Below are 23,806 nucleotides of genomic sequence, written 5' to 3' on the forward strand. Positions count from 1 at the left end.
TACCATATCTCAATATATTGCAGGTACCCTATCCCTAAACATATATGGACTTCTTCATTTTCAGTTGTCATCGAGACATGTTGTCGAAGCGCACCAAACTTTTCAGGCTAGATTCATTATTCCTTTCCATTACTAAAAATTTCCATATAAAATACCCCATATAACAAAAAGTTTCATTTCATGATGTCCAACTGGATTAATGCGTGAAAACAATGAATTTGGCAATAAGACCTGACTGGCTTTTTAGCTGTTGTTCTTTACAAAAAGAACAATGCAAATAGTGAAAAAAATTTAAATCCATCCGTGGTGTAGAAAATTTGTGTTCAATGAATTTTTATACAACAAAATAAATTAAAACGTACTTTATGTGTAAAATGACAATAATTGGCAAAGTGAAAGTTCATAGGCGTAATGTTGTTAAAATCAGCATAAAACCAATAAATTTAAGAATTGGTTTAAAAAAATAAAAATAAAAAATTATTTAATTCTTTATTGATTTTCATTGCCTATTGAATTGGCCATTATGATTTTAGCTGAACTAGAACTGAATAATGAACAATGTCCATCAAAACTACAATTGTAATCATCATTTCATAATAATTAAAAATGTGTATGTATTTGTATGTAAATATATTAATACACGTGCAATAGCCTGAAAGTCCAAATTTCAAGTTTTACACGTTGAAGTAGTTTCCACTTACCATGTAATGATTCATATTTTAAAAATTTGTTTGCGATATTATTAACACAAATAGGGTGATTACATATTTGTCATTAATACCCGCAGATACTCTTGAAAAAATAACACATTTTTTTATAAATATTTAAAAAATAAATTACAATTTATTGTCATTATCACTAATACATTTCTGCTAAAGTGTTATAAATTCTACTAAGTACTATTTCTACATACATTATATAAGTATTATCTAACAAACTAAATTACGTTCTAACAGTGATTCGAAGATTTTCTTGCCTTCGATTCTCACCATTTTACCGTTGGAATTTTGAGGAATGGAATCCACGAAAAACACGCCAGCGTGTATTTGTTTGTGTATGTCTACCAAACGGTTCTTAACATAATCGATTACATCCTGTTCGGTTATTTTACTATTTGGTGCCTTTACCACTAAAGCTCCGGAACAATCACCTTTAGTTTCATTGGATACTGTTACAACACAAGCATCCTTAACACCGGGCATTTCTACAATGGCTTCCTCAATTTCTTTGGGCCAGAAGTGAAGACCCAAATATTTACGAATTTCCTTCTTACGATCCACCACATACAAGTAGTTGTCATCATCCATATAACCCAAATCACCAGTATGATACCAACCATGAGCATCACGCATACGTTGGGTTTCAATAGGATTGCCATAGTAACCACCCCAGTATTTACCATTGTAGACACAAACTTCTCCCACCTCATTGTGTCCCAAATTATTACCATCATCATCCCACAATGCGCAAGCTAATATTGGGAGCCAACTGTCCTACGGAGGTTATGCGGCTAATATCAATGTTACCAGCAATGGCACCAAATTCAGTTAAACCATAACCAAAGATAACAATGGCATATTCATTAAGTAGAGCCTTGAAACTCTTGAGTAGTTTTTCAGTTACTGTACTACCTCCCGACTGAACCATTTGCAGAGAAGCGAATACTTCTTTGGTGGCTTCAGGATGATTGACCAATGCAGCAATGTAACGTGGTGCCAAGAAAGCATTTGTTATTTTGTATTTTTTCATGAGTCTTATAAAGTCATCAGCATTGAAGGGTTTATCACAAATGATGCGAGTACAGCCGGTAAAACAACTGGCTACCATAAATGCCAAACCGGTAATCCAATCAATAGCACTAGGTACATATAACACGGTTTCACTAGTAACATAACTAGAGGGGAAAGAAAAGTAGTGAAAGTATGTTAGTAGGAAATCATTTTAAAACATTTGCGACAGAAAACTTACGGCAACTCATGAATTAAATTGAAACCAGCCAAGCAAACAGCTTTTGGCTTTCCTGTGGTACCAGATGAGCATAAAATGGCCACTGTCTGATGACCACCGATGCTATAGTGTTTAGGTCTAAAAAATAAAAGATAACAATAAATAAAATATTCAATAGGGTTAACTCATAAATACTAATCAGAACGGAACTCGAACTGAACTAGAACTGAACTAAAACTGAACTAGAACGGAACTGAAATTGAACTGAAACTGAACTGAAATCGAACTGAATACGAACTGAACAAACTGAACTAGAACTGAACTGAACTGAACTAGAACTGAACTAGAACTGAACTAGAACTGAACTAGAACTGAACTAGAACTGAACTAGAACTGAACTAGAACTGAACTAGAACTGAACTAGAACTGAACTAGAACTGAACTAGAACTGAACTAGAACTGAACTAGAACTGAACTAGAACTGAACTAGAACTGAACTAGAACTGAACTAGAACTGAACTAGAACTGAACTAGAACTGAACTAGAACTGAACTAGAACTGAACTAGAACTGAACTAGAACTGAACTAGAACTGAACTAGAACTGAACTAGAACTGAACTAGAACTGAACTAGAACTGAACTAGAACTGAACTAGAACTGAACTAGAACTGAACTAGAACTGAACTAGAACTGAACTAGAACTGAACTAGAACTGAACTAGAACTGAACTAGAACTGAACTAGAACTGAACTAGAACTGAACTAGAACTGAACTAGAACTGAACTAGAACTGAACTAGAACTGAACTAGAACTGAACTAGAACTGAACTAGAACTGAACTAGAACTGAACTAGAATGAACTAGAACTGAACTAGAACTGAACTAGAACTGAACTAGAACTGAACTAGAACTGAACTAGAACTGAACTAGAACTGAACTAGAACTGAACTAGAACTGAACTAGAACTGAACTAGAACTGAATACGAACTGAACACGAACTGAACTAGAACTGAACTAGAACTGAACTAGAACTGAACTAGAACTGAACTAGAACTGAACTAGAACTGAACTAGAACTGAACTAGAACTGAACTAGAACTGAACTAGAACTGAACTAGAACTGAACTAGAACTGAACTAGAACTGAACTAGAACTGAACTAGAACTGAACTAGAACTGAACTAGAACTGAACTAGAACTGAACTAGAACTGAACTAGAACTGAACTAGACTGAACTAGAACTGAACTAGAACTGAACTAGAACTGAACTAGAACTGAACTAGAACTGAACTAGAACTGAACTAGAACTGAACTAGAACTGAACTAGAACTGAACTAGAACTGAACTAGAACTGAACTAGAACTGAACTAGAACTGAACTAGAACTGAACTAGAACTGAACTAGAACTGAACTAGAACTGAACTAGAACTGAACTAGAACTGAACTAGAACTGAACTAGAACTGAACTAGAACTGAACTAGAACTGAACTAGAACTGAACTAGAACTGAACTAGAACTGAACTAGAACTGAACTAGAACTGAACTAGAACTGATCTAAAACTGAACTAGATCTGATCCATTTAAGACCGATTTTTTATTAAGGTATTTACTGCACGCCTACATACATATGTTTATATCATATTATTTGCACAATTCTTCAAGTCTTCCATTGGACTTTGAACTTGCAAAACTTTACACATAAGTTGTTGGAAATTTTTACACCTAATATTTTTCTTTGACAAAAAAAATCCACATTATCTAGACCAGACAATTTTATAAGATACCACACACACTCGCTATTCTCAAACAATGAATGACTAGCAGGTTTTTTTGTTTTTCAAAATACTCACTGATAAAATCTCTCCGTTTTTGTTGGTTCCAATAAGTCTGTTATCTTAACTACTCCCTCAACGTCACCAGACATGGTGATAATTTTGGGTTTGTAAGCTTTAGTGGCCAAATAAACCTTTTTGTAGACCTCAGCATCACAGAAAATCAATTTGGGTTTAGTTAAGCCGAAACAATGCGACAAGGTAGCTGTAGAAAGACAATTTTAATACATCTTACAAGCGCTATCCTAATATTCAAACTTACATTCATCCAATACTGGATTTACAGCATGGAAGGGGGTGCAATTGAAGAAACAAGCAATGACCGTGGGCAAAACATTAGTAGTATTTTTAACAGCAAAACCAATAATATCATCTTGTTGCAATTTCATTTCATTGAAATGTTGAGCAATACGCACGGCCTTGGTTAAAGCATCGCGGGCTTTTAGACTAACACCAGTCGAATCATCAATCTAAAAATTTATGAATTTGATTAATTAGTCTTTATATTTTTTTATTTAAACTTACCTGTATGGTTACATTGGGGAAGGAATTCAATTGATTGTAAATAATTCTACCCAAAGCACATTCTGTATTATAAACACCTTGTGTGGAAGGGGTAGTCCAGATTTTTTTACGTTTATCAAAAGCTACTTTAGCAAAATCCATGTCTGTTTTTTGTCACTTTTTGCTTATTTGTTAACCAACTTGGTCCGAAATTTAAATTCGACTAAACCACTAAAAGTTAAAACTACTGATTTTATATGCTAACTGTCTTTTTATTTTGCAGTTATTTTATTTTTCACTTATTTTATTCAATGATAAGAAATCTATATCAAATATCAAAAAAATAAAAACAATAGAAACACTTTAAACTGTGTGAGGTATCACAGTCATGACTTTTAATACATTCGTATATTAAGATTAGGAAATACAATCAAAAAGATGGAGCTTTGCGTGAATATACACAAATAAAAAATATTAACACATTTTATTATAAATTTATATTAAATTTTTCCCATGGGGACTATAATAAAAATAAGCAAATTTTTTAGTTGAATAGGGTTTTTGGTTAATTGGATTTGTATACATTTCACACTTAGGAATTTAAAAAATTTAGAATAATTGAAGCGTGGGTTCGACAATCACTTGCCTTTATGAACATGACTACAGCATTCTATGGCAATCTTTCTTTTAGAAGGGAATCCTGCAATTAACAAACTAACTAACTACTACTAACTAACTAACTAACTAACTAACTAACTAACTAACTAACTAACTAACTAACTAACTAACTAACTAACTAACTAACTAACTAACTAACTAACTAACTAACTAACTAACTAACTAACTAACTAACTAACTAACTAACTAACTAACTAACTAACTAACTAACTAACTAACTAACTAACTACTAACTAACTAACTAACTAACTAACTAACTAACTACTAACTAACTAACTAACTACTAACTAACTAACTAACTAACTAACTAACTAACTAACTAACTAACTAACTAACTAACTAACTAACTAACTAACTAACTAACTAACTAACTAACTAACTAACTAACTAACTAACTAACTAACTAACTAACTAACTAACTAACTAACTAACCTAACTAACTAACTACTAACTAACTAACTAACTAACCTAACTAACTAACTAACTAACTACTAACTAACTACTAACTAACTAACTAACTAACTAACTAACTAACTAACTAACTAACTAACTAACTAACTAACTAACTAACTACTAACTAACTAACTAACTAACTAACTAACTAACTAACTAACTAACTAACTAACTAACTAACTAACTACTAACTAACTAACTAACTAACTAACTACTAACTAACTAACTAACTAACTAACTAACTACTAACTAACTAACTAACTAACTAACTAACTAACTAACTAACTAACTAACTAACTAACTAACTACTAACTAACTAACTAACTAACTAACTAACTAACTAACTAACTAACTACTAACTAACTAACTAACTAACTAACTAACTAACTAACTAACTAACTAACTAACTAACTACTAACTAACTAACTAACTAACTAACTAACTACTAACTAACTAACTACCTAACTAACTAACTACTAACTAACTAACTAACTAACTAACTAACTAACTAACTAACTAACCTAACTAACTAACTAACTACTAACTAACTAACTAACTACTAACTAACTACTAACTAACTAACTAACTAACTACTAACTAACTAACTACTAACTAACTACTAACTAACTAACTAACTAACTAACTAACTAACTACTAACTAACTAACTAACTAACTAACTAACTAACTAACTAACTACTAACTAACTAACTAACTAACTAACTACTAACTAACTAACTAACTAACACTAACTAACTAACTAACTAACGAACTACTACTAACTAACTAAACTAACTAACTAACTAACTAACTAACTAACTACTAACTAACTAACTAACTACTAAAACAACTAACTAACTAACTAACTAACTAACTAACTACTAACTAACTACTAACTAACTAACTAACTAACTAACTAACTACTAACTAACTACTAACTAACTAACTAACTACTAACTAACTAACTAACTAACTAACTAACTAACTAACTAACTAACTAACTAACTAACTAACTAACTACTACTACTAACTAACTACTAACTAACTAACTAACTAACTAACTAACTAACTAACTAACTAACTAACTAACTAACTAACTAACTACCTAACTAAACTACTAACACTAACTAACTAACTAACTAACTAACTAACTAACTAACTAACTAACTACTAACTAACTAACTAACTAACTAACTAACTAACTAACTAACTAACTACTAACTGACTAACTAACTAACTAACTAACTAACTAACTAACTAACTACTACTAACTAACTAACTAACTAACTAACTAACTACTAACTAACTAACTAACTACTAACTAACTAACTAACTAACTAACAAACTAACTAACTAACTAACTAACTAACTAACTAACTAACTACTAACTAACTAACTAACTAACTAACTACCTAACTAACTAACTAACTACCTAACTAATAACTAACTAACTAACTACCTAACTAACTAACTAACTAACTAACTAACTAACTAACTTTTCTTTTTTTAGTAAAAAATTAAATTTTAACTAAAAAATTTAATTATTGAAGAAAATAATAAATTAAAAATAAATTAAATTATTCACAAAAAATAATTTTTTGGTTACTAAAAGTTATATTTATACCCTGCACCACTTTGGTGGGGATCTATACCCACCTTAAAGTATACTGTCTGTGTGTCTGTCTGTCCGTCCATGCAAACCTTGTACATGCAAACCTACTATGTTCTTTACTAGCCTTCATGACTCTGATGAATTTTTTGATGAGAGGGCCTCATTTGACAAGCTAGCCCCTATACGCAGCCCCCTTCGAAATATGACTTAAATTTTATTCAATACAAAATGGCTTAAGCATATCTGAGATGAGGTACAATTCAACTTAAATGCTTTATTATGAATGCTAAATCACATGTTATTTTTGTCCATAAATTAATTCAATGATTCTAAATAGGAAACCCCTTTCTTGAAACTTAATTAATTTAAAATAAATAACAAATCAAACAATATCGTATTTTTTTAATAAAAATTCTAAATTTAATTTGACATAAATAAATATCCTGCCAATATTTAAAACATTTTAAAATTTGTACTAAGAACACTTTTGAAGTACTTCTCTTGGCTGGCCGGAAGCTTAATATTAAAAAAATATTATTAAATGTATACATTATCAAAAGGGGGGTCTTGAGATTAAAGCAAAACAATATACTGTCCTTATCAGCACATAATAAATTACCAAATTTATTAAACAAATATAAATTCCTTATCTAATAGAATTTTCCTTTCAAAATGGCAAACTAACTTTGCGATCATTTTACCAGCCTACTTATTTACAGAAACCCTAACAGAAGTAAAAACCAAAGAGTTTAAAGGTAGTTTTTGTTTCAGATATAAATTTTGTTTTTAAATTAATAAACAGATAATAATTTACTCGTATGATGTGATTTTTAATGACAAATAAATAATTTTAGTACAACTATACTTTAAAATTTCAAAAAATTTTAGAGAGCTTTTAAAAGACAAGCATAAATAATAACACTTTATTCTTTAGGACCAATTTTTGATCAACTAAGAATATTAGGCACGTCATATATTTACTGCATAAAGAAAATATATTTATATTTATATATGCTATATATAATTAGCAGCTGCTTTTTAATATATTTAAAGATTTGTATAACAATTTTATTGTCAACTGCTATAAATCAATGGTCTACTATAAATATAGCTAAATTAGAAAATTAATAATTATTTTTAGATAATAAATTTAACTAAACTTGTATATATTTTGATAGAAGTTCAAAAACAATGGGAACACACACGTATGATTCGATAATGTGCTTCTTATCGCGAATATAAAAATAAGAATTGTCAACACATCATTACTTAACAAATTTCATTCAAGAAAACTAAATACACGTTAAGTTGTTTTTGTATACCCTACAAAATTGATCCTAATCTGTTTTTAAAGTTGACGATGGTAGCGGATCGCTCTTTTGACATCTTATTTTTTTAACGAATATGTACATTCATATGTCGCTTCCCAAATAAAATTTAGAGTTCGTTACATAATTGACACAATTCCGCCAAAAGGATATTTCTACCAAAATCTTTTTAATATAAATCTTGTGGGTATCGTGTAGACTAGTTGATAGTGTGCTAATTTTTCAGTCGCGGGTTCGATTCCCTCAAGAAACTTTCGGTATCGTGTAAGTAGTTTATCATCCCAGTAATAAAATAATAAATAATTCCAATAGAATTAAATTATCATCACTTTATACTCAGAATAATTTCATTACTTTTAAATCACTTCCAAAAGGGTTAGATTGAAAGACGGATATTTATTTGATTGGATCGTTTACATGAACAATGTTGGTGGTAAAAACATTATATAGTGTGATATGAAGATATTATTGACTGATGTTCAGAAACTTTATTTCCTGTACGTAGTTCTCTATAATTTATTAATCAGTACTCGCGAGAAATGAATACATACATACATACATAACCTCGGGCCCAAGATATTAGGAAATAATTTCGACGAAAGCCTGGCAAGTTCGTTGGCTCTTCCGTGGCCGATAATTCACAAGAGGAATGCTACCAATGGTGTGGCCAAAACATAACATTAGAATTACTCTGTAAGATGAATCGTAAAAATGGACAAGCCTATGTTAAAATGATTGCAACAAAAGGATTCTTTGAATATCAAAAACTAGTTCCGAATTAACGCCTACTTCCGCATTTAAATTAAATTTAAGACCGAAATATTTTTTAAAAATTTGGATTTTCTTCTATATATATAAAAGAGTTGCGTTACTGACTGACTGATTCATCATCGCACTGCCCAAACGGCTGAACCTAGAATCATGAAATTTTGACAGTAGATGTGTTTTTGGTTATATAGATCCACTTTTGGAAATTTGTACATTTAGGAGTAAAAAGGGGAAAAAAACAGGAAAAACTGGTTTTCCTAATTATCTTACCTAATATTAGTGATACAAGAAAAATTTCAAATGCACCTGTATCTACTCTTAAAATAAGCAGAGGGGTGTCTACTTTTAAGGGGTGAAAATGTGTAACAAAGGTAATTTTGGTACCTTTTTTGGCCCTTTATAACTTTTTAACTAATAAACAAAATAAAATTTTTGTAAATATTTTGAATATATCTCCCAAAATAAGGAGGCCCCTGTTTCGTACTTTTTTAAAATTCAGTTCCTTTTGGGTGTAAAAGGGAGAAAACTGAATTTTTGGTACTTTTTTTTTAGCACATTAAGAAAACTTTTTCGATTTATTGAATTATTCCTATTAAATTACGGACTAACTCTGTAATATTTAATGTAATAAAATTTTTGCTATTTCACTGGGAAAAAAAGTACCAAAAAGGGAAAAAACGGGAAATTTAATTTTATTCAAACTCATTCAGACAATTTTTATAAAATTTGAAAAAATAATTTATTTAATCACACAAAATAAGCCATTGGTATATTATTTTGGAATTCGAGTACTATGGGCTATATAGGACCAAATTCGAGTAAATTGTTTGGTACTTTTTGAAAGCACAATTTTCCTGGAACAAATGAATGCAGATTTGAAACGTTTGAGTTTTATCTGTGATATAGAGATTTAAACACCGAACATTTTGTAAACTTAATTCTTAAAAAGTATATTTCTAAGCGAAAAGGGGAAAAATTTTACTATTAGTACTTTCCACTAAGGTAGAAATTATTCCACTTTTGGTATTTTTTCTTTCTTCAAATGATACTCTTTGTATGTTTTATAATATGAATTCAAAACACTTGATTTTTAAACATACACGTTCCTCATTGAATAAGATTCGTTAAGAGAGAACTTTTTAGTACTTTTTATCTCATAAATGGTACTTTTTGAATTTTCTAAAATATTCAACCTAGGAACATAAATTTTAACATACATGGTCTTAACTGAATAATATTCTGTAAGTGGGTACTTTTTGGTACTTTTTCATTCTTCAAATGGTACTTTTTTTTCTCTGTAATGGTTAACCGGAACACATCCTTATTAAATGAGAATTTATTGAGAGAGATTTTTGTACATTTTCGATTTTTCGATGGTACTTTTTGATATTTTTAAGATGTTGTACATAGAAATATAAAATTTAAAATATAAGGAGGGACCTTAGTTAATGAGAATCTACTGAAAGGGACTTTTGGTATTTTTCATTCATCAAATTATATTTTTTTAATTTTCTATAATATAGAACACAGAAACACAAAATTTTTGATTAAATAAGAGGTATTTTATACTACTTTTTTTTCAAATAGTAATTTCGAAATTTTCTATAAAGTGGAAGCTAAATGAATGAAACTAATACAAGCTTCTTCCTGAATGCGAATTTATTTATGTGATATTGAACGTAATTTTCTATAAAATTAAAAAAAATTTGGATGTATTTAATTTTGGTTAGGGTAGCGAAGCACCTAGGGAATCCTAGTATAATATTAATTGTGTGAATTGCTTTAAACGCCTACATAAGAGACTTTCTTCTGAATATTACCTGAAACGTATTCATAGCTGCTATAGGTTGTCATATTTTCATATCATATTTTACTTTTTATAATCTTGGGATTTTACCAAAATGATTAATTTTTCGCCCTTTCGTTAATAAGATTAAAAAATCGCTTTCATAGATTACATCCTTAATTATTTGTTAAAAAATATTTACGTTTATAATTTTATTACTTTACTGGCCACTGACGATTTTAAATTGTACCTTGATTTTGATTTTTGCCCAAATAATAAAGCGTCATAATTTCCGCTATTTGTTTATATTAATAAAATGGTAATAAATTTACTAACAGTAAATTAAATCAATTGTTTTATGGCGTGTATTTTATGAGGTTTATTTTATAAGTTTATTTATTACAATCGTTAATAGGGCTTCTAATGTAAACAAGTCAGTTTCTGATATACTGAATCACATCTTAAATAGACTTAGACCTAAATAACATAGATCGATTCCTTCGGTCTTCATTTACGAGATTTTTATGGAAATTGTAACAATTTTGAACCGAATCTTTTTGTCCCGAATTATCTATTTAACCTATCACTTCGGGTTACCACTAGCCACCGTCTACTTTATTCTATTATTATATATTCTAGCAAATTTAACATCTAACATATGCTTGTTCTACAATTAAATCAATTGCCACTCCACAGATTACAAAGAGACAGTCAGCAAACTAGCACAAAGGAGTCAATGCATATAAATAAACAAATTTGCATAAATTTGATTTTTAAGTGCCGCTCTCTGATTACTTGGGGATCGAAAGTGACGACTGTCTCCGTTCTCGGTTACACAGGGACACTAAATTGAATGTGTGTGAACCAAGTTGAAACAAAAAGTCGACTTTTTGACTCTTTATATTTGGGCAATTTCATATCAAGTGACCAAACTCAAAAAATCGATTTTGACGAAATTTACCCCAAGATTAGTACTATTGGATATTAGGCCAGACACGCTATCGGTCTAGAACTACCGGACTTAGAGGGGGTCAAAGTTGGACATTTTGGTAATACAGGGTTTTATTAAAATGCGTGTAACTTTTCACCTATTGTTCCTAGCAAAAATTGTCCAAAGGAGTTCAGATAGCTATTTCTTTGATTTTGTGTCTGGCATACTATCTAGGTGCAAATTTTATCAAACACAGAAGATATCGATTTCACTTGACACGAAATGACCCATTTATGAAAAGTCAATTCGATTCGACTTTTTTCGTTTTATGAGAGTTCAAATTTTGTGTTTTATGAAAAGTCGAGTTTTCGAACTTTTTCCAACCTTTTCTGACCTTTCGACTATTTTCGAATTATTTCAACTTCTCGGCTTTTGTCGACTTTGTTACGACCAAAAGTCTATTCTTATATCCTTTTAAAGTCGATTTATATATTTTTATGAACTCGTGAACATGCAAATATTAACAATAGAAAATATTTCAGGTCTTTTGCTCCTCCTTATACATAGTTTCAGAAAATTCAGTTTTCTTTAACAAAACATATTTTAAACTGACATTAGACCACTCGAACTTCGAACACTATTATCTTATAAAATAAAAAAAAATCTTATAGATAATACTTTAACTCGCAATGCCTTCCATAAAAAAACACTCAAAAACCTACGACTCCCCAAAATCGCCTCAAACTCTTACAAAAATCGAAAGTGTCAATAAACTTGTTTACACGTGTCCATTATCTTCTAAAGCATTGAATGATTACATTTAAACAATCTCCCAAAATTCTAGACAAGATCAGTTGTACAAAAAAAAATAACTTTTTTTAAAATCTTAGATTCTTTTTTGAAACTATAAAAACACGTCACGCCACTAGAACTATTACATGTTATGAAAATACGTAATTTATAGTAAATAATATTCAGCATGATACTTAAAGAAACTAAAACAACCTGAAAAGATAAGATAATACATTAAAACCATTAGATAAGAAATCACGTTTCCCCACACCATATCGGTGTGACAAACCCAAGTAACGGGTTTGTTTATAGAGATAAGAATTTATATTACTAAACGAATTATTTATAACAAAAACAAAAAATCATTTGTTATGATGAAGTTAAAGCTAATGGACATACTGCTGCATACCTCAGAAGGAAAAAAATAACCTAAACATAACTAATTATTAGTAAAACTATAGTCGAATCAACCCATAAAAGCGACAAGAAATAATTTCACAATAAATTATTGTCGAAACCAAATTCTCATTAAATGACTAAAATGTCGACGATATATGATACAAATACTAAAATTTGGTATGGCTGGCCTAGAGAAGAAGAAAGCCTGGATGAAAGTGTTTCGGTGGGTGAGTGGGCTTTGCGTATGATGCGTAATAAATCATCAAATGAAATATGTCAAATTAGCGATCCAGACAATACGCATCTAAAGTATCACGAAGCTCTAACCAATGCCATACAACTGGCTAAACAGATGCGTAAGTGGCAATTGACTTGTTATGATATCATTGGTGTTGTTGCAACAAATAGCAAGTATTTGATGCAAATCATATTGGCTGCCTGGTTCAATGGTCTAGCCTTTCATGCCATCAATCCCGAAGAGAATGTAGGTGAGTATTGGAATTGGTATTATCATTTAAATTATGCAATAATTTGAATTATTTCATTTTTCCATTAAACCCAGAGGCAATTCATTATATGCTGAATAAAACCAAACCAAAAGTTATATTTTGTGATGGTTTGTATTTGGATAAATTACAAATGACTCTTCACACTTTGTATCCCATTGTCTGTACAGTATGTAATCATGTTGCTGATGATTTGGATGTTTTTAAAATAGAGGAGCTTTTGAGTGCGGATGATGAAAATGAGAATTTATTTAGGTAACTATTTGTGTGGTTTTGTTAAATCAAGTGTTTCATGGAAATTACTTTAGTATTTTCCAACACTTTTGTTTAGTACAGAACCTTTGAGGGAGGGATGTGATCAAACTATGGCGATTTTATGCTCCTCGGGAACTTCGGGTCTACCCAAATGTGTTCGTATAACAAATAAAATGTGTCTTACGAATTATGGGTGAGTTTGAAATCAGACAATTACAGATTCAGTCAACTACTTACTACAGAACTGTATTAGAACTGAACTAGAACTGAACTAGAACTGAACTAGAACTGAACTAGAACTGAACTAGAACTGTAACTAGAACTGAACTAGAACTGAACTAGAACTGAACTAGAACTGAACTAGAACTGAACTAGAACTGAACTAGAACTGAACTAGAACTGAACTAGAACTGAACTAGAACTGAACTAGAACTGAACTAGAACTGAACTAGAACTGAACTAGAACTGAACTAGAACTGAACTAGAACTGAACTAGAACTGAACTAGAACTGAACTAGAACTGAACTAGAACTGAACTAGAACTAGAACTGAACTAGAACTGAACTAGAACTGAACTAGAACTGAACTAGAACTGAACTAGAACTAGAACTGAACTAGAACTGAACTAGAACTGAACTAGAACTGAACTAGAACTGAACTAGAACTGAACTAGAACTGAACTAGAACTGAACTAGAACTGAACTAGAACTGAACTAGAACTGAACTAGAACTGAACTAGAACTGAACTAGAATTCAATAAATTTTACTTTCATACTATTTTAATATTCCAGCCTTCTCTCTGAAAAATCATTAACGGTGTTCTCATTTTGCAACATTGATTGGATATTTGGCTTCCATGGTCTCTTAAGCAACATCCTACATGGAAACTTACGCATTATAACTTCTCAACCCTATACTCCCGAATATATGACCCATATAATCTGCAAATATAAAGTCAATTGTTTGCTAGCAACATCTCAACAAATCTCACAATGCATCAACTTTGAACCACAATTACTTGAATCTCTGAAATTCGTGCTCATATCCGGCTCAACATGTTTTAAAACAAATTTACAACAAATACGTTCCACTCTCCAGCAAGCAACTGTGATAAATATTTACGGGACCTCTGAATGTGGTGGTATATCAGCCAATTTTGGTGATTACAAAATAAAATCAGTGGGACAATTATTTTCCAATGTGGAGTTAAAAATTGTAGACGAAGCTTCGGGTGAAAAGTTAGGTCCTTATGAAATTGGCCTATTGTGTGTAAAGAATAAATTTTACCCTAATGAAATGGCTTATTACGGTGATGTGGGTGCTTTTTACAAAATTTTAGATGCTGAAGATTATATCATAACCGGAGATTTGGGTTTTATGGATTCAGAACATTATTTATATTTATCGGATCGTCGCGAGATTGTATTGCAATATCAAAATTATTATTATTCACCCTATGAATTTGAGGTGATTGTGGCTGAGCTTAAGGGTGTTCGAGATGTAAGTGTTGTGGGTGTTCAGGAAGAGGGCAAAGGTGATGTACCAGCTTGTGTGATAGTGAAGGAAGAAGGATGTAGTCTTACTTCGAGAGATGTTATGAATTATGTAAATTTAAGGAGAAGTTCTTTACATAATTGCTTCGATTATGGTGTGTTTTTCGTTAAGGAAATACCCAGAAATCATAATGGAAAGGTATTAGTTAAGGAAGTGGTAGAAATGTGTAAAAACTTTAAAAAGTAAACAGACTGAGTATTAATTTAAGAATATAGAAATAAGAAATATAATAAATATTTATTACCTAAACTTAATAAACTTTATTTTAGCATAGTCCCTTATATCGTTAAGTCAGGGCACTGAACTGTAGTAAGTCCTATTGGATCTTTATATCTTAACTATCTAACGTTTAATCTTCGTGTTTATTTCTTAGTTATTTTAAAATTTTACTTCAACTTGTTTCTTTGTCTTGACCGTCAAACTTTCTCTATTATACTGATAATTTCCCATTATATTTGCGTTGCCTTATTCCCTTTGTAGCAAATACACAAATCCCTTTCCTCTAAATGCGAAAAACTTTAGCACAAAGCAAAACTGAATCAAACTGTGTTACATTTCCTTTTCTAACAATTTGTTGAACGTTAACTGCCACATGAGGTTGTACTTTATAGAAACGTACATCCTGAGTTTTAGAATAAAAATGTTTCAACATGAAATTTTCTTGTTTATTTTAAGAATTCCATCCCTTAGAGCGTAACTTTAGATAATAAAGTTAAATTGTAGATAAAGTAAACCGAAAACCTAATTGCATTTTAAATTTCTGTTGTAAGGTTATTTAAAATGTTAATATTAAAATGTTTCGCCATGGTTCATATTGGGTCCACTATATTTCCCCAGGATCTAAAGTAATCACATATGTCCTTAGTTTCTAGTTTCCATAATCTCAGATTTTGGTTTTTAAGCTAAAACATATTTAGAATAACTTTTAAAGTCATTCCACCTGTTACAAAGGCAATGACACCAACCAAGTTAGCGTATTTTTCGATCAACCATTAAATATATTTTCTGCTTCCCAAGTTTCTTCAAACATTTATCTCATCGACTAAAACATAAAACATTTTACCAACTCATATTAATTCTAAATAAAAAAACGCTATTTTCTTTTCAACACAATTACCACCAATAAATAAAAAATAAAAAAAACAGGAAAAGTTTCTTTCACTCATTTTTAAAGAAGAGAGTAAAAAATAATTCCCCTTATTTTGCACAAATCAGCAGAAACTTTAGCGCACACAGATGTGTCAATTGCTGCAGTTTGAAAATATTTTTCTATCTAAAACATTTTTCAACACATTTTGCTAATATTTGCTTTTCGTAGTTATTAAATAAATAAAATAATTTTAAACAAAAGTTTTGAAATCTTTTTGCAAAGTACTCAAAGTGTGAATAGAAGTTTTTAGAGTAGGGTTGTAATTTCATTTAGAATACAAAAATATTAATACAAATAGTGATTTATTAACCTAAAATTTGTATTGTATCATGTGGTAGTAATACTTATTAAATAGCTAAAACTTTCTAAAAATAAATTCAATTATATCAAGAAGATTTGATTAAAATTTCTACACATTTTCAAAGGAAAGAAGACGTATTTCTTATGGAAAATAAGACAAGGTAACTTGACAATATATTAAATTGATTGTATATTAACAAAATTAAATGGAAGTGTTAATTTATGTATTTTTAGCTATAGTAAGTCTCGATACCGTGGAATATAGCAAACCTGGTCAGTTCTAGTTCAGTTCTAGTTCAGTTCTAGTTCAGTTCTAGTTCTAGTTCAGTTCTAGTTCAGTTCTAGTTCAGTTCTAGTTCAGTTCTAGTTCAGTTCTAGTTCAGTTCTAGTTCAGTTCTAGTTCAGTTCTAGTTCAGTTCTAGTTCAGTTCTAGTTCAGTTCTAGTTCAGTTCTAGTTCAGTTCTAGTTCAGTTCTAGTTCAGTTCTAGTTCAGTTCTAGTTCAGTTCTAGTTCAGTTCTAGTTCAGTTCTAGTTCAGTTCTAGTTCAGTTCTACTTCAGTTCTAGTTCAGTTCTAGTTCAGTTCTAGTTCAGTTCTAGTTCAGTTCTAGTTCAGTTCTAGTTCAGTTCTAGTTCAGTTCTAGTTCAGTTCTAGTTCAGTTCTAGTTCAGTTCTAGTTCAGTTCTAGTTCAGTTCTAGTTCAGTTCTAGTTCAGTTCTAGTTCAGTTCTAGTTCAGTTCTAGTTCAGTTCTAGTTCAGTTCTAGTTCAGTTCTAGTTCAGTTCTAGTTCAGTTCTAGTTCAGTTCTAGTTCAGTTCTAGTTCAGTTCTAGTTCAGTTCTAGTTCAGTTCTAGTTCAGTTTCTAGTTCAGTTCTAGTTCAGTTCTAGTTCAGTTCTAGTTCAGTTCTAGTTCAGTTCTAGTTCAGTTCTAGTTCAGTTTTAGTTCAGTTCTAGTTCTAGTTCAGTTCTAGTTCAGTTCTAGTTCAGTTCTAGTTCAGTTCTAGTTCAGTTCTAGTTCAGTTCTAGTTCAGTTCTAGTTCAGTTCTAGTTCAGTTCTAGTTCAGTTCTAGTTCAGTTCTAGTTCAGTTCTAGTTCAGTTCTAGTTCAGTTCTAGTTCAGTTCTAGTTCAGTTCTAGTTCAGTTCTAGTTCAGTTCTAGTTCAGTTCTAGTTCAGTTCTAGTTCAGTTCTAGTTCAGTTCTAGTTCAGTTCTACTTCAGTTCTAGTTCAGTTCTAGTTCAGTTCTAGTTCAGTTCTAGTTCAGTTCTAGTTCAGTTCTAGTTCAGTTCTAGTTCAGTTCTAGTTCAGTTCTAGTTCAGTTCTAGTTCAGTTCTAGTTCAGTTCTAGTTCAGTTCTAGTTCAGTCATGTTCAGTTCTAGTTCAGTTCTAGTTCAGTTCTAGCTTCAGTGTCTAGTTCAGTTCTAGTTTCAGTCTAGTTTCAGTTCCTAGTTCAGTTCTAGTTCAGTTCTAGTTTCAGTTCTAGTTCAGTTCTAGTTCAGTTCTAGTTCAGTTCTAGTTCAGTTCTAGTTCAGTTCTAGTTCAGTCTAGTTCAGTTCTAGTTCAGTTCTAGTTCAGTTCTAGTTCAGTTCTAGTTCAGTTCTAGTTCAGTTCTAGTTCAGTTCTAGTTCAGTTCTAGTTCAGTTCTAGTTCAGTTCTAGTTCAGTTCTAGTTCAGTTTCTAGTTCAGTTCTAGTCAGTTCTAGTTCAGTTCTAGTTCAGTTCTAGTTCAGTTCTAGTTCAGTTCTAGTCAGTTCTAGTTCAGTTCTAGTTCAGTTCTAGTTCAGTTCTAGTTCAGTTTATAGTTCAGTTCATTTAGTTCAGTTCTAGTTCAGTTCTAGTTCAGTTCTAGTTCAGTTCTAGTTCAGTTCTAGTTCAGTTCTAGTTCAGTTCTAGTTCAGTTTTTCTAGTTCAGTTCTAGTTCAGTTCTAGTTCAGTTCTAGTTCAGTTCTAGTTCAGTTCTAGTTCAGTTCTAGTTCAGTTCTAGTTCAGTTCTAGTTCAGTTCTAGTTCAGTTCTAGTTCAGTTCTAGTTCAGTTCTAGTTCAGTTCTAGTTCAGTTCTAGTTCAGTTCTAGTTCAGTTCTAGTTCAGTTCTAGTTCAGTTCTAGTTCAGTTCTAGTTCAGTTCTAGTTCAGTTCTAGTTCAGTTCTAGTTCAGTTCTAGTTCAGTTTCTAGTTCAGTTCTAGTTCAGTTCTAGTTCAGTTCTAGTTCAGTTCTAGTTCAGTTCTAGTTCAGTTCTAGTTCAGTTCTAGTTCAGTTTCTAGTTCAGTTCTAGTTCAGTTCTAGTTCAGTTCTAGTTCAGTTCTAGTTCAGTTCTAGTTCATTTCTAGTTCAGTTCTAGTTCAGTTCTAGTTCAGTTTTAGTTCAGTTCTAGTTCTAGTTCAGTTCTAGTTCAGTTCTAGTTCAGTTCTAGTTCAGTTCTAGTTCAGTTCTAGTTCAGTTCTAGTTCAGTTCTAGTTCAGTTCTAGTTCAGTTCTAGTTCAGTTCTAGTTCAGTTCTAGTTCAGTTCTAGTTCAGTTCTAGTTCAGTTCTAGTTCAGTTCTAGTTCAGTTCTAGTTCAGTTCTAGTTCAGTTCTAGTTCAGTTCTAGTTCAGTTCTAGTTCAGTTCTAGTTCAGTTCTAGTTCAGTTCTAGTTCAGTTCTAATTTAGTTCTAGTTCGGTTCTAATTCAGTTCTAGTTCAGTTCTAGTTCAGTTCTAGTTCAGTTCTAGTTCAGTTCTAGTTCAGTTCTAGTTCAGTTCTAGTTCAGTTCTAGTTCAGTTTTAGTTCAGTTTTAGTTCAGTTCTAGTTCTAGTTCAGTTCTAGTTCAGTTCTAGTTCAGTTCTAGTTCAGTTCTAGTTCAGTTCTAGTTCAGTTCTAGTTCAGTTCTAGTTCAGTTCTAGTTCAGTTCTAGTTCAGTTCTAGTTCAGTTCTAGTTCAGTTCTAGTTCAGTTCTAGTTCAGTTCTAGTTCAGTTTAGTTCAGTTCTAGTTCAGTTCTAGTTCAGTTCTAGTTCAGTTCTAGTTCAGTTCTAGTTCAGTTCTAGTTCAGTTCTAGTTCAGTTCTAGTTCAGTTCTAGTTCAGTTCTAGTTCAGTTCTAGTTCAGTTCTAGTTCAGTTCAGTTCTAGTTCAGTTCTAGTTCAGTTCTAGTTCAGTTCTAGTTCAGTTCTAGTTCAGTTCTAGTTCAGTTCTAGTTCAGTTCTAGTTCAGTTCTAGTTCAGTTCTAGTTCAGTTCTAGTTCAGTTCTAGTTCAGTTCTAGTTCAGTTCTAGTTCAGTTCTAGTTCAGTTCAGTTCTAGTTCAGTTCTAGTTCAGTTCTAGTTCAGTTCTAGTTCAGCTCTAGTTCAGTTCTAGTTCAGTTCTAGTTCAGTTCTAGTTCAGTTCTAGTTCAGTTCTAGTTCAATTTTAGTTCAGTTTTAATTCAGTTCTAGTCAGTTCTAGTTCTAGTTCAGTTCTAGTTCAGTTCTCTGTTCAGTTCTAGTTCAGTTCTAGTTCACTTTCTAGTTCAGTTCTAGTCAGTTCTAGTTCAGTTCTAGTTCAGTTCTAGTTCAGTTCTAGTTCAGTTCTAGTTCAAGTTCTAGTTCAGTTCTAGTTCAGTTCTAGTTCAGTTTAGTTCAGTTCTAGTTCATGTTTTAGCTTCAGTTTTAGTTCAATTCTAGTTCAGTTTTAGTTCTAGGTTCTAGTTCGCGTTTCGTTTTTAGTTCATTTCTAGTTCTAGTTCAGTCTAGTTCAGTCTAGTCAGTTCTAGTTCAGTTCTAGTTAGTTCTAGTTCTCAGTTCTAGTTCAGTTCTCGTTCAGTTCTTAGTTCAGTTCTGTTCAGTTCTCGTTCAGTTCTAGTTCAGTTCTAGTTCAGTTCTAGTTCAGTTCTAGTTCAGTTCTAGTTCAGTTCTAGTTCAGTTCTAGTTCAGTTCTAGTTCAGTTATAGTTCAGTTCTAGTTCAGTTCTAGTTCAGTTCTAGTTCAGTTCTAGTATCAGTTTCTAGTTCAGTTCTAGTTCAGTTCTAGTTCAGGTTCTAGTTCAGTTCTAGTTCAGTTCTTAGTTCAGTTCTAGTTCAGTTCTAGTTCAGTTTCTAGTTCAGTTCTTAGTTCAGTTCTAGTTCAGTTCTAGTTCAGTTCTAGTTCAGTTCTAGTTCATTTCTCGTTCCAGTTTCTAGTCCGTTCTAGTTCAGTTCTAGTTCAGGTTCTAGTTCTGTTTTATCAGTTCTAGTTCTAGTTCTAGTTCAGTTCTTAGTTCAGTTCTAGTTCAGTTCTTAGTTTCAGTTTCTAGTTCAGTTCTAGTCAGTTCTAGTTCAGTTCTTAGTTCAGTTTAGTTCAGTTCTAGTTCACAGTTCTAGTTCAGTTCTAGTTCAGTTCTAGTTCAGTTCTAGTTCAGTTCTAGTTCAGTTTCTAGTTCAGTTCTAGTTCAGTTCTAGTTCAGTTCTAGAGTTCAGTTCTAGTTCAGTTCTAGTTCAGTTCTAGTTCAGTTCTAGTCAGGTTCTAGTTCGAAGTTTCAGTTCCGTTCTAGTTCAGTTTCTATCTAGTTCAGTTCTCGTTCAGTTCTAGTTCAGTTCTAGTTCAGTTATAGTTCAGTTCTAGTTCAGTTCTAGTTCAGTTTAGTTCAGTTCTAGTTCAGTTCTAGTTCAGTTCTAGTTCAGTTCTAGTTCAGTTCTAGTTCAGTTCTAGTTCAGTTCTAGTTCAGTTCTAGTTCAGTTCTAGTTCAGTTCTAGTTCAGTTCTAGTTTCAGTTCTAGTTCAGTTCTGTTCAGTTCAGTTCCAGTTCCAGTTCAGTTCCAGTTCAGTTCCAGTTCAGTTCCAGTCAGTTCCAGTTCAGTTCCAGTCAGTTCCAGTTCAGTTCCAGTTCAGTTCTAGGCCAGTTTTACTTCAGTTTTAGTTCAGTTCTAGTTCAGTTTTAGTTGAGTTGTTCAATCTAGTTCTGTTTTAATTCAGTTATTGTTAAGGCCTGTTTCTCTTTGGATAAGATCGTTTCAAATAGTACAATCTAACACTTTCCAATACTAAAAGCATTTACTGTTTAGTGTAGAATTATGGTTATACAATATTGTTTATTATAGTTACTTTACTCTATATACAAATAGTTATACAATGGCCCATCATTTTCTATACAACATTTACTGCATTGAATCCTTCTAGCTACTTTGTATATTTCCTATTATTTCAGAAGCATATGTATGTGTGTGTCTGTGTCAATGAATACTTGTGTGTATGTGTCTACATCTTTTACTTGAGATAATCCCATGAATAATTATTGGACAGCAGTAAATTAAAAATATCCCAAAGGCAATTTATCTTATTAGGACAAGAATAGAAATGATGCTTAATATACATAAGAAACCAAGGACATGAATTTTTTGGCAAAGCAAAAGAACAATTTACAAAATCTGTTAGAGGTTTCCAAAATTTGCACATATGCATACATAGTTGAAAATAATTTTCGGCAAAAAAAAAATAATTTAATTTCAATATAAATTGAAAACATAGAAAACAATATGGCAAATTAAGTATAACTAAGAAAAAAGATTAAAAGTAGGGATATGTTCCAAGTCTTTTGCGAATATCTGTCGGTTATAAAATATCCTAAATATTTGCAACTTTTTAAATAAAAAAACATTTACATTTTTTCTTTTATCACTCCTTAAGCTTCTAAAATTAACTAAGCCCTTTACGAAACTTTGAAATTTTCATTTTATTTCCCTTTTTTAGACAACAATGCCAAAAGGAAAATAAAACAACCTCTAAATTGTCTTAAAATATTGTGTGATTAAGTTTATAAAATCTCCACAATTAAAAACAAATTAAACGAAATGGAAACTGAATAGTTAAGAATGCTAAAGTTAATTTATTAAATACTTGTTTCCCCAAATTCTCTACGAAAAAGAATTAAGAAATGTTAAATGAAAAGACAGCAGCAAAGAAAGTCAATTGTTGTAAGTGTCAGTTACTAATACCACAATGAATAATTACCTAAAATTAACAAATAATAGACGAACAAGAGAATTTTAAAAGTTCTTAATCGTTTTGTTAGTTTATTAGCTGAAGAAAAGTAATGGAGATTATTTGCATTTTACAAAAGATTTTAAACATATTAGGGGTTTTCTTGAAAGAACTTTAAGTACATTTATATATTAGAAATTGTTAAGACAAGTGTTTAATTTCAGAATTTTAAGACTGAAAATTTCTTACTTAAGCTTGCTAGCTAGTGTGAGTAACTAATTTTAAAGATTTTCTTCATATTTGGTATTTAAGAAAAATGGATTTATTTCATTTATTTATGTATATACTTCGAAAAAAAACTGCAATTTTCTGTTGGACCCTGTACAAGCACTTAGCTCAAGTACTCGGGCTATCTAATCTATGACTATTGCTGCCCCGTAGCTTAACTTCAGAGATGCAAAAACATCACAGTCACGCAAAAGGGATGGCCTCTGTTGATTCGGCAACTGCACCTAGAGACGTATTCGGACGACCGAAACACGAATCCAGCAAAGGACTTGTTCTTACCCATAGAGAACACACTGTGGTAAATTTGGTGTGAACAGAGTAAACTCTAAACGTACCTGAACAAGAAAGGAAATTCAATGGCATCATCCATTACCATTCAACCCAGCGCACTTCTCACTCGTTCGACACACTCACAGAGTACAGCATCCAACACACTCAATCTAGGTATACAGTTGGGTAAGTTCCGTATACCCTTCATCCATCCTAAATCATATACACTTAACACCAACTCATTTCCAATGATTAGTCCTGCAGTCACTCCTCTATGGGGTATCTGACATTTCGGCAACGGCATCGAACTTTTCCAGAATTATAGACTTTATCGTGCATCAGTCTTTTAACCGACATTCTCTTCCAGCGAATTTGGGTTTAAACCGCAGCCACGTGGTGACACCCCAAAGGGACATCTCTAATAACCGGGACGAAACAAATTCCCGGTTTCCGTGGTACCAGATTATGTGGATCTTTCGTTTGACCCCATGTCAAATCATTACAAGGAAAGGCCAAGGAACATTTGTTCATCTTCAGTATATAGTCTTGTTAAACTAGAGGT

At 31.6% G+C, this 23,806-nt stretch overlaps 2 protein-coding genes across 2 annotated transcripts; one reads left to right on the plus strand and one right to left on the minus strand.

Annotated features, from left to right (window-relative positions):
* Positions 1–809: 809 nt before the first annotated feature.
* On the minus strand, positions 810–4,511 carry LOC119604012 (probable 4-coumarate--CoA ligase 3). Its single transcript, XM_037956334.1, is given in 6 exon segments — positions 810–1,455; positions 1,457–1,894; positions 1,969–2,085; positions 3,795–3,981; positions 4,039–4,246; positions 4,302–4,511. Coding segments are annotated over 6 exon segments (1,617 nt in total). The 5' UTR covers positions 4,443–4,511; the 3' UTR covers positions 810–929.
* Positions 4,512–12,897: 8,386 nt separating this feature from the next.
* On the plus strand, positions 12,898–15,701 carry LOC119604032 (4-coumarate--CoA ligase 4-like). The gene is made up of 4 exons (XM_037956364.1): positions 12,898–13,513; positions 13,588–13,786; positions 13,863–13,979; positions 14,578–15,701. Exons 1-4 carry the CDS (start codon positions 13,159–13,161, stop codon positions 15,524–15,526), a joined length of 1,620 nt encoding a protein of 539 aa, XP_037812292.1. The 5' UTR covers positions 12,898–13,158; the 3' UTR covers positions 15,527–15,701.
* Positions 15,702–23,806: the final 8,105 nt, after the last annotated feature.

This window comes from Lucilia sericata, unplaced genomic scaffold (genome assembly GCF_015586225.1).
Source record: "Lucilia sericata isolate MDLA Ls3-8-SP2 unplaced genomic scaffold, ASM1558622v1 Contig000353F_arrow, whole genome shotgun sequence".
NCBI lineage: Eukaryota > Metazoa > Arthropoda > Insecta > Diptera > Calliphoridae > Lucilia > Lucilia sericata.

Bases quoted from the DNA above. Each gene is read 5' to 3' on its own strand.
- LOC119604032 (XM_037956364.1), top strand. From the start codon at position 13,159: ATGACTAAAATGTCGACGATATATGATACAAATACTAAAATTTGGTAT. The intron at 13,787-13,862 runs GTAACTATTTGT...ACTTTTGTTTAG, and splicing joins GAAAATGAGAATTTATTTAG to TACAGAACCTTTGAGGGAGG. The intron at 13,980-14,577 runs GTGAGTTTGAAA...TTAATATTCCAG, and splicing joins ATGTGTCTTACGAATTATGG to CCTTCTCTCTGAAAAATCAT.